At 40.3% G+C, this 12,663-nt stretch overlaps 1 protein-coding gene across 1 annotated transcript in view; it reads right to left on the bottom strand.

Moving 5' to 3' along the window:
• Positions 1-6,050: 6,050 nt before the first annotated feature.
• pih1d2 (PIH1 domain containing 2) overlaps positions 6,051-12,663 on the bottom strand; it is a 29,711-nt gene continuing 23,098 nt past the window's right edge. The window contains exons 4-5 of the mRNA XM_034169139.1: positions 6,464-6,738; positions 6,051-6,367 (exon numbers count right to left, since the gene is read on the bottom strand). Of these exons, the coding sequence (XP_034025030.1) occupies positions 6,233-6,367; positions 6,464-6,738 (410 nt within the window). The 3' untranslated portion in view covers positions 6,051-6,232. The remainder of the gene's footprint in view (positions 6,368-6,463; positions 6,739-12,663) is intronic.

Genomic DNA, 12,663 nt, shown 5'->3' with positions numbered 1-12,663 from the left:
AGTGCCTGCTCCCAGACCACCAATAACCAGCAAAAATCTATTTAAGCATAAAAATTCAAAAAGAAAAAAATAATATAGCACCTTCAACTGCACCACAGACTAAAACAGTTAAATGTGGTCTATTAAACATTAGATCTCTCTCTTCTAAATCCCTGTTAGTAAATGATATAATAATTAATCAACATATTGATTTATTCTGCCTTACAGAAACCTGGTTACAGCAGGATGAATATGTTAGTTTAAATGAGTCAACACCCCCGAGTCACACTAACTGCCAGAATGCTCGTAGCACGGGCCGAGGCGGAGGATTAGCAACAATCTTCCATTCCAGCTTATTAATTAATCAAAAACCCAGACAGAGCTTTAATTCATTTGAAAGCTTGACTCTTAGTCTTGTCCATCCAAATTGGAAGTCCCAAAAAACAGTTTTATTTGTTGTTATCTATCGTCCTCCTGGTCGTTACTGTGAGTTTCTCTGTGAATTTTTGGACCTTTTGTCTGACTTAGTGCTTAGCTCAGATAATTATAGTGGGCGATTTTAACATCCACACAGATGCTGAGAATGACAGCGTCAACACTGCATTGAATCTATTGTTAGACTCGATTGGCTTTGCTCAAAAATGTAAATGAGTCCACCCACCACTTTAATCATACCATAGATCTTGTTCTGACTTATGGTATGGAAATTGAAGACTTAACAGTATTCCCTGAAAACCCCCTTCTGTCTGATCATTTCTTAATAACATTTACATTTACTCTGATGGACTACCCAGCAGTGGGGAATAAGTTTCATTACAGTAGAAGTCTTTCAGAAAGCTCTGTAACTAGAATATGATTCCTTCTTTATGTTCTCCAATACCATATACCAACGCAGGGCAGAGTAGCTACCTAAACTCTGTGAGTGAGATAGATTATCTCGTCAATAGTTTTATATCCTCATTGAGGACAACTTTGGATGCTGTAGCTCCTCTGAAAAAGAGAGCCTTAAATCAGAAATGCCTGACTCCGTGGTATAACTCACAAACTCGCAGCTTAAAGCAGATAACCCGTAAGTTGGAGAGGAAATGGCATCTCACTAATTTAGAAGAGCTTCACTTAGCCTGGAAAAAGAGTCTATTGCTCTATAAAAAAGCCCTCCGTAAAGCTAGGACTTCTTACTACTCATCACTAATTGAAGAAAATAAGAACAACCCCAGGTTTCTTTTCAGCACTGTAGCCAGGCTGACAAAGAGTCAGAGCTCTATTGAGCCAAGTATTCCTTTAACTTTAACTAGTAATGACTTCATGACTTTCTTTGCTAATAAAATTTTAACTATTAGAGAAAAAATTACTCATAACCATCCCAAAGACATATCGTTCTCTTTGGCTGCTTTCAGTGATGCCGGTATTTGGTTAGACTCTTTCTCTCTGATTGTTCTGTCTGAGTTATTTTCATTAGTTACTTCCTCCAAACCATCAACATGTCTATTAGACCCGATTCCTACCAGGCTGCTCAAGGAAGCCCTACCATTAATTAATGCTTCGATCTTAAATATGATCAATCTATCAATATTAGTTGGCTATGTACCACAGGCTTTTAAGGTGGCAGTAATTAAACCATTACTTAAAAAGCCATCACTTGACCCAGCTATCTTAGCTAATTATAGGCCAATCTCCAACCTTCCTTTTCTCTCAAAAATTCTTGAAAGGGTAGTTGTAAAACAGCTAACTGATCATCTGTAGAGGAATGGTCTATTTGAAGAGTTTCAGTCAGGGTTTAGAATTCATCATAGTACAGAAACAGCATTAGTGAAGGTTACAAATGATCTTCTTATGGCCTCAGACAGTGGACTCATCTCTGTGCTTGCTCTGTTAGACCTCAGTGCTGCTTTTGATACTGTTGACCATAAAAGTTTATTACAGAGATTAGAGCATGCCGTAGGTATTAAAAGCACTGCGCTGCGGTGGTTTGAATCATATTTATCTAATAGATTACAATTTGTTCATGTAAATGGGGAATCTTCTTCACAGACTAAGGTTAATTATGGAGTTCCACAAGGTTCTGTGCTAGGACCAATTTTATTCACTTTATACATGCTTCCCTTAGGCAGTATTATTAGACAGCATTGCTTAAATTTTCATTGTTACGCAGATGATACCCAGCTTTATCTATCCATGAAGCCAGAGGACACACACCAATTAGCTAAACTGCAGGATTGTCTTACAGACATAAAGACATGGATGACCTCTAATTTCCTGCTTTTAAACTCAGATAAAACTGAAGTTATTGTACTTGGCCCCACAAATCTTAGAAACATGGGGTCTAACCAGATCCTTACTCTGGATGGCATTACCCTGACCTCTAGTAATACTGTGAGAAATCTTGGAGTCATTTTTGATCAGGATATGTCATTCAATGCGCATATTAAACAAATATGTAGGACTGCTTTTTTGCATTTGCGCAATATCTATAAAATTAGAAAGGTCTTGTCTCACAGTGATGCTGAAAAACTAATTCATGCATTTATTTCCTCTAGGCTGGACTATTGTAATTCATTATTATCAGGTTGTCCTAAAAGTTCCCTGAAAAGCCTTCAGTTAATTCAAAATGCTGCAGCTAGAGTACTGACAGGGACTAGAAGGAGAGAGCATATTTCACCTATATTGGCTTCTCTTCATTGGCTTCCTGTTAATTCTAGAATAGAATTTAAAATTCTTCTTCTTACTTATAAGGTTTTGAATAATCAGGTCCCATCTTATCTTAGGGACCTCATAGTACCATATCACCCCAATAGAGCGCTTCGCTCTCAGACTGCAGGCTTACTTGTAGTTCCTAGGGTTTGTAAGAGTAGAATGGGAGGCAGAGCCTTCAGCTTTCAGGCTCCTCTCCTCTGGAACCAGCTCCCAGTTCGGATCAGGGAGACAGACACCCTCTCTACTTTTAAGATTAGGCTTAAAACTTTCCTTTTTGCTAAAGCTTATAGTTAGGGCTGGATCAGGTGACCCTGAACCATCCCTCAGTTATGCTGCTATAGTCTTAGATTGCTGGGGGGTTCCCATGATGCACTGAGTGTTTCTCTTTTTGCTCTGTATGCACCACTCTGCATTTAATCATTAGTGATTGATCTCTGCTCCCCTCCACAGCATGTCTTTTTCCTGGTTCTCTCCCTCAGCCCCAACCAGTCCCAGCAGAAGACTGCCCCTCCCTGAGCCTGGTTCTGCTGGAGGTTTCTTCCTGTTAAAAGGGAGTTTTTCCTTCCCACTGTCGCCAAGTGCTTGCTCACAGGGGGTCGTTTTGACCGTTGGGGTTTTTCCGTAATTACTGTATGGCTTTGCCTTACAATATAAAGCGCCTTGGGTCAACTGTTTGTTGTGATTTGGCGCTATATAAATAAAATTGATTTGATTTGATCGTGCCCCTGTTCTGTGGAATGATCTCCCTGCGTCAATAAAACAATCAGATTCTGTGGAGACTTTCAAGACCACACTTAAGACACACTTATTTTCCCTTTCGTATGGCTAGCATACTGACATAGTATAGTTCTACGTTTTTTACTCTTTTAATTCATTTTATTAGGAAATGGAGCGGGCCGCAGCCTCAACTTTACCTAAATTCTGGGTCTTTTAGTGAAGCTTAGGGCTAGTGGCCGGCGATCACCTTAGTATTTCCTGTTTTTCTTGTTGTTTAATGCTGGCAAATTATACTGTACTGATGCCCGATTCTGTTTTTTCTCTCTGTTTAAGGTGCCGCTCCATCCAGAGATGGATGTGGTATTTGTGCTGGAGACCCTCTTGTCTTGTGCACCAACAGCATTTCCTGTATATTCATTTTGTGAATTGTTCTGTAATTTACAGTAGTGTTCAGAATAGTAGTAGTGCTATGTGACTAAAAAGATTAATCCAGGTTTTGAGCATATTTCTTATTGTTACATGGGAAACAAGGTACCAGTAGATTCTCACAAATCCAGCAAGACCAAGCATTCATGATATGCACACTCTTAAGGCTATGAAATTGGGCTATTAGTCAAAAAAGTAGAAAAGGGGGTGTTCACAATAATAGTAGTGTGGCATTCAGTCAGTGAGTTCGTCGATTTTATGGAACAAACAGGTGTGAATCAGGTGTCTCCTATTTAAGGATGAAGCCAGCACTTGTTGAACATGCTTTTCTCTTTGAAAGCCTGAGGAAAATGGGACATTCAAGACATTGTTCAGAAGAACAGCGTAGTTTGATTAAAAAGTTGATTGGAGAGGGGAAAACTTATACGCAGGTGCAAAAAAGTATAGGCTGTTCATCTACAATGATCTCCAATGCTTTAAAATGGACAAAAAAACCAGAGACGCGTGGAAGAAAATGGAAAACAACCATCAAAATGGATAGAAGAAAAACCAGAATGGCAAAGGCTCACCCACTGATCAGCTCCAGGATGATCAAAGACAGTCTGGAGTTACCTGTAAGTGCTGTGATAGTTAGAAGACGCCTGTGTGAAGCTAATTTATTTGCAAGAATCCCCCGCAAAGTCCCTCTGTTAAATAAAAGACATGTGCAGAAGAGGAACAATTTGCCAAAGAACACATCAACTGGCCTAAAGAGAAATGGAGGAATATTTTGTGGACTGATGAGAGTAAAATTGTTCTTTTTGGGTCTAAGGGCTGCAGACAGTTGTGAGATGACCCCCAAACTCTGAATTCAAGCCACAGTTCACAGTGAAGACAGTGAAGCATGGTGGTGCAAGCATCATGATATGGGCATGTTTCTCCTACTATGGTGTTGGGCCTATATATCGCATCGCATACCAGGTATCATGGATCAGTTTGGATATGTCAAAATACTTGAAGAGGTCATGTTGCCTTATGCTGAAGAGGACATGCCCTTGAAATGGGTGTTTCAACAAGACAATGACCCCTGGCACACTAGTAAATGAGCAAATCTTGGTTCCAAACCAACAAAATTAATGCCTTGCAGATGTGAAGAAATCATGAAAAACTGTGGTTATACAACTAAATACTAGTTTAGTGATTCACAGGATTGCTAAAAAAGCAGTTTGAACATAATAGTTTTGAGTTTGTAGCGTCAACAGCAGATGCTACTATTATTGTGAACACCCCCTTTTCTACTTTTTTTTTTACTAATAGCCCAATTTCATAGCCTTAAGAGTGTGCATATCATGAACGCTTGGTCTTGTTTGATTTGTGAGAATCTACTGAATCTACTGGTACCTTGTTTCCCATGTAACAATAAGAAATACACTCAAAACCTGGATTAATCTTTTTAGTCACATAGCACTACTATTATTCTGAACACTACTGTATGTCTGTAGCATGGCCCATGCAAGGGTCACCCCTTTAAGTCTGGTCTGCTTGAGGTTTCTTCTTCAGAGGGAGTTTTTCCTTACCACTGCTGCTCTGGGGGTTAGTAAGGTCAGACCTTACGTGTGTGAACTGCCTTGAGGCAACTCTGTTGTGATTTCACACTATATAAATGAAAATAAATTGAAATTGATTGTATGCACCACCTCCTCTGAACCCCTTGGGCATTAAGAAATATGTAGAAATGTAAAGGACTATGTAAAACCTGTCTTGATAACACACCAGTAGCAAGTGAAGAAATCGCAAAGTTATGTTGAATTTCTACAATGAGCAAGCCTTCTCCAGCATTTCAGAGATTTTTGACACTCTGCTATATCAGCCAGCACCCTATTTGATTGATGGAAGCAGCTACATACTGTCATGTATTTTGGACATATCAAGACATTTCATCTGTAAATGGGAACCAGCCAGGCGCCCCATCCAGGAGCAACCTTAGCCTCTCATACAGTTCACAGTACGTTATCTCAGGATAAGCACCAGCACCAATAGGCCTCAGGGCCGACAGTACACTGGACTTTTAAATATATCACAGTCGATTTAATTTCTGGAGCCTCTCCCAGCAGTCATCAGGTGAGAGGAGGGGAACACCCCAGACAGGCTGCCAGTCTATCACAGCACCGACACACAGACAAACACACTCATTCGCACTGTCTCTGACATTAAAGGCTTATGTTTCATTGTATGTTACAGACAAGGCCGACTGGTAATATTTAAGCACTCAGTAGATTTATTTTGTAATAAACTTGGTTGGATTTGCTGTCTTTACTTTGCCGGAACAGAATTTGCAGCAGGGCGGCTGGACGTCTCCTAGAGATCAGTAAGTGTAAAGTTCCGCTATGGCAAACCATTTCAGACTAAGTGGCTTTAGTTTTTAAAATGAGATGTGTCACAAAACATCCACATTCAAAGTGAGCCTACGTGTTTTCTTATTAAAGGTGGCAGATGCACTGTCTTCATTTACTGGATTTGGAAACTCCAACAGTAAATAATAAAGATCCTCTACTTCCAGCAAGACATCATCCTGCAGAATATAGAAAACATTATGGCATCAAACTGCTTCACTGGATTCAAAATCAGTTCATTATAAAATGGTACAGACTAAAGCGTAAGCACTGACCTTGGAAATTCTTAGCTGGCAGTTGGACATGGAGCAAAGTTTTGGCAGCTCCACTGTCAGCTCCACGCTGCGAGGAGCTCTCGTGTTGTCAGTCCTCACCTCCAGCTGGTACTCCGGCCTCTGTGGCTGCACAAATGTGGAGGAGATTACCTGGATCAAATCCTTTTTCCTGTGCCCTACACTGCAAAAATTAATTTGCACTGCTGGGTCCTCCTGTTGCTTCTCCATACGTAAAGAAGAAAGCTGCTGCACGAGGGAAGCTGGGGTCTGATTAACTGTAAAAATAAGTGTATAAAAGCACAGAAACTCTGTGATAAGATAAAAAAAAAGGCTATAAAATACCTACAACATAAGAGATTTGCAGCATTTTATCAGACTACAACATTGCCACACATAATTTGACAGCAAAATCACTAACCAAATCTCATTTACATTCAAGGTAATTTACTGGATTCATCTCTGTGAAACAGTTAGTGGGCCCATAACGATGGTATCATATTGGAAGGGCACATTGTATAAAACCTTGCTATAAAAGTATGAATTCTTTCAAAAACAGACAGTTATAGTTTAGAGTAAGATGTGAAAGAAACTGGATAGTATTAACATTTTACCTACTAGTTTGGAAGGTCCTGCAGCATACTGTGGTGCGACATATACAGAAAAATGATGCATTTGTTATCAATACTACTACTACTACTACTACTAATAATAATAATAAAGATTTATTGAAGGCTTTCCCGGGAATGAAAACACTAAATAAAATAAACTCCAATGACAAAAGACGAAACACCACAAAGTCCACTATAACAGGTCATGTCAAGTTTGGGAGCACTGAGAGTCTTGTGTGCTGGATGGCAACCACCGAGGCAGATAACTGGTCCATTTCCACATCTCTAAAATAACTATCTATCTGCTCCAGCCAGGTGAAACTTGGGAGTCCCCTTGGCCTTATCCAGCTACTGTGTTTCTCATGGCCAAAATGTCGTAGCTGACGCTCCTTCACAATGCAAGTGATACTCCTCATCCTAATCTCTCCTAGTAACTGCGCATTTGGTACAAAGTCATTCCAGTGGTACCCAAGGATCTTCCAAAGAGACTTGGGCCCGTAACCATGAAACAGCCTAAGGCTAAAAAATAGTTCATAGTGGCATTATTTTAAGAAAAATATTATAATTCTTCGAATTCTTAGACATTTCTTCGAATTTTCCTTTGGTAAGATGAAAGTTGTCCACATAGCACTTTAGGCCTTAAGAACGCTCATATGGTGCCAAACTGGTAAGAGTAGGGAGGAGGACTTTGAAGAAGCCTAAGAGTATCTTAAGCAGAGAAGATGGCAGAAAGACAGAGGAAGCAGAGATTTTCTCCACATGTAGGATGACAGTGAATCAGTAACACACTACCGGCTTGATCTACATAATTATATTAATTTACTGTCTTAATGTATCTATAAATTGTGTAGGTTTTTGTTATCATATACAAACTGTTAATATTATCATTATTTTTTAATTATCGTTATTTTTATCATGATTATTATTATTGGTGTTATTAATATTATTGTTTTCATTTATTACTTCTATTTTGTCAAATGGGCCACAATGAAAATAAGTGTTTTCACTTTCTTGTACCATGCATGTGTTTTTAAGATATTTACAATTATAATATGTACTCACAATGAACATACTAAAACTTACGCATGCACGCTTTTAATATATAGACAATTGGCATGTGAATGAGGTACGTTCAAACATTTTCAAGGTGTGTAACAATTCATTTAATCTTGGTGGGTTTCATCATCATAACAAAGTTATCTTCATGATTACACGTCTTAATGGGGTTCATGTTGGGAAAGGGTCGTAACACGAACCCGCAACAGGGGGCGCAAAAGAACGGACAATGGATAAGACAAAGAGTAACAATTTAATGTTGTGAATCGCACAACTAAATACAGATACAGATAGTGCCAATCGTACACAAGGTGACGTGCGGGCAGGCTCGAAGATAGGAGACCTCTGGCGATCTGAGAGCCGGGACCCACACAGCTTCCACCACCAACGGCCTGAAGAACACCGGAGCCGCCAAGTCCTGAGTCCCCAGGTGGTCACCGTCTTCTGTTGCAGACCCTGGTACTGCTGGCAGAAGATGACAAAACAGTTAAGGTGAGTGTGTATCCACACACCCAGTAATCCTTGGAACTAGTTCCTTCAGGAGGGAGAACCTCCACCTCCAATAAAGAACAAACGTGCAGCTCCTGTCAGTCGCTTCCTTAGGAGGAGTGAGAGGTGAGGACGTCGCTGACTCTCACTGTATACCACTCCAGCAGGGACTGAGATGCAGGAACACGGCTGCGAAGCAGAATAATAATGATAATAATATCGTTAGATACAGCAGAGAAGATTACCTTTGACGGTAGTAGATTTCTCTGCGAGGAGGTGGAGTAATGATCCGGCTTTTGTAGAGCTGCAGGTGATTGGTGACAGCTGGTGTAAATGAGTGACAGCTGTCACTCTCTGTCTCGGCGCCCTCTCATGCTTGAAGCCCGCACTCCAAGCAGGGCGCCGACTGGTGGTGGTGGGCCAGCAGTACCTCCTCTTCAGCGGCCCACACAACAGTTCAGCTTATATGATCGGGGGATTTCACTGTCTATTCATGACTAGGAGGGCGGAGCACGTTTGTTTTTTTTATTTCTCCTCCCCTTTCCAACCAATTACAGCTTTTAGAGGACTGCGTCATACCTAGCAACGGGGTCAACCCCACCTCCTCACAAAGATAGGAGTTTCTGTTCCCTCCTTGCTCAGAGTTGCTCTCAGATACTTGCTGGCTGACTCTTAGGCTAAGATTCCTTGTCAGGAAATTTTAGGCTGTTAGGAGCTCTTTGACTTTGAGTTGCTTCGCGGATACGGGCCCAAATATCAAAGATGTCCAGTCTTCACCTTCGGTCAGTAGTTAGTGTCCAAGTCTCACAACCATACAGCAACACAGACAGCACCAGGGCCATAAAGACTTGGACCTATGTTTGCAATTCAATTCAATTTAATTGAATTTATTTAGTTTATATAGCGCCAAATCACAACAAAGCTGCCTCAAGACACTTCACACAAGTAAGGTCTAACTTTACCAACCCCTAGAACAAGCACACAGGCGACAGTGGTAGGGAAAACTCCCTCTGATGATACTGAGGAAGAAACCTCAAGCAGACCAGACTCAAATGTGTAACCCACTGCTTGGGCCATTCTACAAAAATGTTTACAATACAGAACACAACACAACAACAATTGACAAATGTCCATGCAAGCATCCAGCCACCGTCAGGAGGGTAGGGGGTTGGGGAGGAGGGTTCACTGAGCCACTCATTGCATCTGTTCCTATACAACAGAGTCCATCCCACGTCTGCCACAAAAATCATCCAATCCAGCACGTGGATCCAGCCGCATCTCGGACAGAGAGAAAAAGAAAACAGAATCAGTCAGCCAGAAAAACTACACTTAAGGTATAATTCACCAGCAATAAGCAACATGAAAACAGATGAAATACTAAGGTGATCACCGGTCACTAGCCCTTAGCTTCACTAACAGACCCAGACTTGAGGCCGAGACCCGCTGTTTACTAATAAGATGAATTTAAAAGGCTGAGAATCATAGTACCATACTATGCCAGTATACTAGCCAAATGAAAGGGAGAATAAATGTGTCTTAAGTCTGGACCTGAAAGTCTCTACAGAATCTGACTGCTTTACTGATGCAGGGAGATCATTCCACAAAACAGGGGCACAATAAGAGAAGGCTCTGTGACCCGCAGACTTTTTATTCACCCTAGGGACACAAAGTAGTCCTGCACCCTGAGAATGCAGAGCCCGGGCCAGTACATAGGGTTTGACTAGGTCAGCTAAATAGGGAGGTGCTAGTCCATGAATAATTTCATAGGTTAAGAACAGAGCCTTAAAATCTGATCTCAGAGACAGGAATTCAGTGAAGAGACACCAAAATGGGTGTAATGTGGTAAAATTTTCCAGGTGTCTCTCGATCTCAAAGGCCGAGGACCCAGAGGCATGTATGCCACCTCAGAGGTAAGTGAGCACACTATAACAATGCACAAAAATCCCAAATTAAAAAGCTGATTCAAAAAATTATATGGACTCATGTTTTTATTGTAGTGTTTCCAATGCCAGCAATCTGTGTGCATCTGATTTCTTTTGTCAAAACTCTGAGATAATATGTAATATGTCGTCCGTCACATATTTATTTGTCCATCTTGCTTATTTTTGGAATTTAAAAGTGCTTATGTTCAGTAACAGCACAGGCTGTAGAAGCTGTTATACAAAGTGACTTCCACATATGGAAAAAGGGGGAGACTTATACTCTTGTGTCGCTATACATATGTAGATATATATATATATAGATATATGTATTTATATAACGCCTGAATAGATCCTTGTCATTTGATTGGTGGTTTGTATGACATTGATCATTTGTCCCATTTGTCATTGTGCTCTATTTACCCTTACAAATTTTGGTTCCATTTAGCATCCAAATTTGGTTCCATCGTACCATTACACGCTGCGACCACTGCGCACATGAACATTAGTAGCGACGGGACTTAGCAGCTTATTGACGCTGCTCATTCTTCTAACGCAAAATAAAAAACAAATCAGTACGCCATTACCTGTCTGAAGCAGTGCTGTGTTGAAAAGATCGATTCGCCAATTTTAAATTGATTCTCCTTTTAATTCCCACAGATTGATTCACACATACAAAGATCAATTTAAAAAAAAAAAAAAAAAAAAAAAAATATATATATATATATATATATATATATATATATAGGTATGCACTTCTCGCCAGTGTTCAAACAGCGTCCGTGAAAAAATGATACTGCAGTTGGGCCATTGCGCTGTTACCGAGGGTGTGAAAATGATAATTTCTCTACACTGATTGCGGACTCGCTGGTTTTGATTTAGAAGCAGGTCCACAATTTATTCATCAACCTCTGTCAAAGACATTTAAAGATGTCAATCGTGATGACCGGGATTCTTGTCTCTTGCGGGCAAGAAAAGAGACTCGTCCACCATTTAATTCACTTTCTTTCGTTCCTCTTTGAGACCATGCATGAAGGTTCTCTGGTGTGAATGACTTTTCAGTCAGCCTTTGTCACCAGCACTCACTGCGTGGCTGTGGGAGAAGAGTGAATGAAAAGTCAGTCTGCGCGGCTGTGGGAGAAGTTCTCCTGCAGCATGCCGCACAGCCAGCACTGCAGATGCGAGTATTTGTAGGGACACCAGGACCATTTGCCCCTGGAAAATTTTTACATTTTTATCTCTCTGAAGCACTATTGCCTGCATTTTGTGAAGTAAAGCCATAATTTTTTTTTTTATCTTTGTTACAGCCTTACTTTAAAGCCAAAAAAACAAGGCATCAGGCCAAAACATGGAAGGGTGTAGAAATGGACCTGCATCAGGCCCAATCAACCAGGTACCTCTGGTGTGCTGTTCTGGCTGCCCTGGATCTGTTCAGTAATTCTGCCCTTCAGTATGTTTGTAAAATAAAAATACTACTCTATCATTCTGGGAGGGGGTTGGTCCGTTCCATCAGTCTTATAGCCATCATTATTAACTACTTAATTAATCTGCTGTCAAAAGTCAATATAATACAGTATTATGTTGCATAACTAGACAATTAGGTAACAGCTCAAAAATATTTTTAATAACACTAACCCAAATCAATATTGGATCAGATCAAATTGAATCTAATCGAAATAATCGATTCTGAATCTTAAGAATCGGAATCGAATCAATTCTTGAAATTTCAATCGATACCCAGCTCTAGTCTGGAGGCATTCGCAATATTCGCTGGAACGTATCTAGCTAAAGTAGAACTGCTGTTGGATGAAGAGCCTGACAAATTTCTGTTGTGAATTTTTGCTGGACTGAGAAAAGCAGATGGCAGTTGAGTACACAAAGAAGTCAGTGCACAGCATCAGGGACGGACTGCATCATCAGGAATGGTTTTGAACTATCTAACTGTTTTTGCAAGTTGACTGAGAACTATTTCTGATTGAAGTGGATTGTTGTTTTAAATTTGTTTTTGGACTGTTTAGAACCTCTTGATGTCAAAGGACCAGTGACACACACCAAAATGTAAGTCCCTTTTCTCGTTTATAAATTAATAGCTGTTATATATAACAAATAATGAATGTTTTCATTTGTT

This window comes from Thalassophryne amazonica, chromosome 4 (assembly GCF_902500255.1).
Source record: "Thalassophryne amazonica chromosome 4, fThaAma1.1, whole genome shotgun sequence".
NCBI lineage: Eukaryota > Metazoa > Chordata > Actinopteri > Batrachoidiformes > Batrachoididae > Thalassophryne > Thalassophryne amazonica.
The sequence above is the reverse complement of the archived record's forward strand: the minus strand, read 5'-3'. Positions and strand labels throughout refer to the sequence as shown.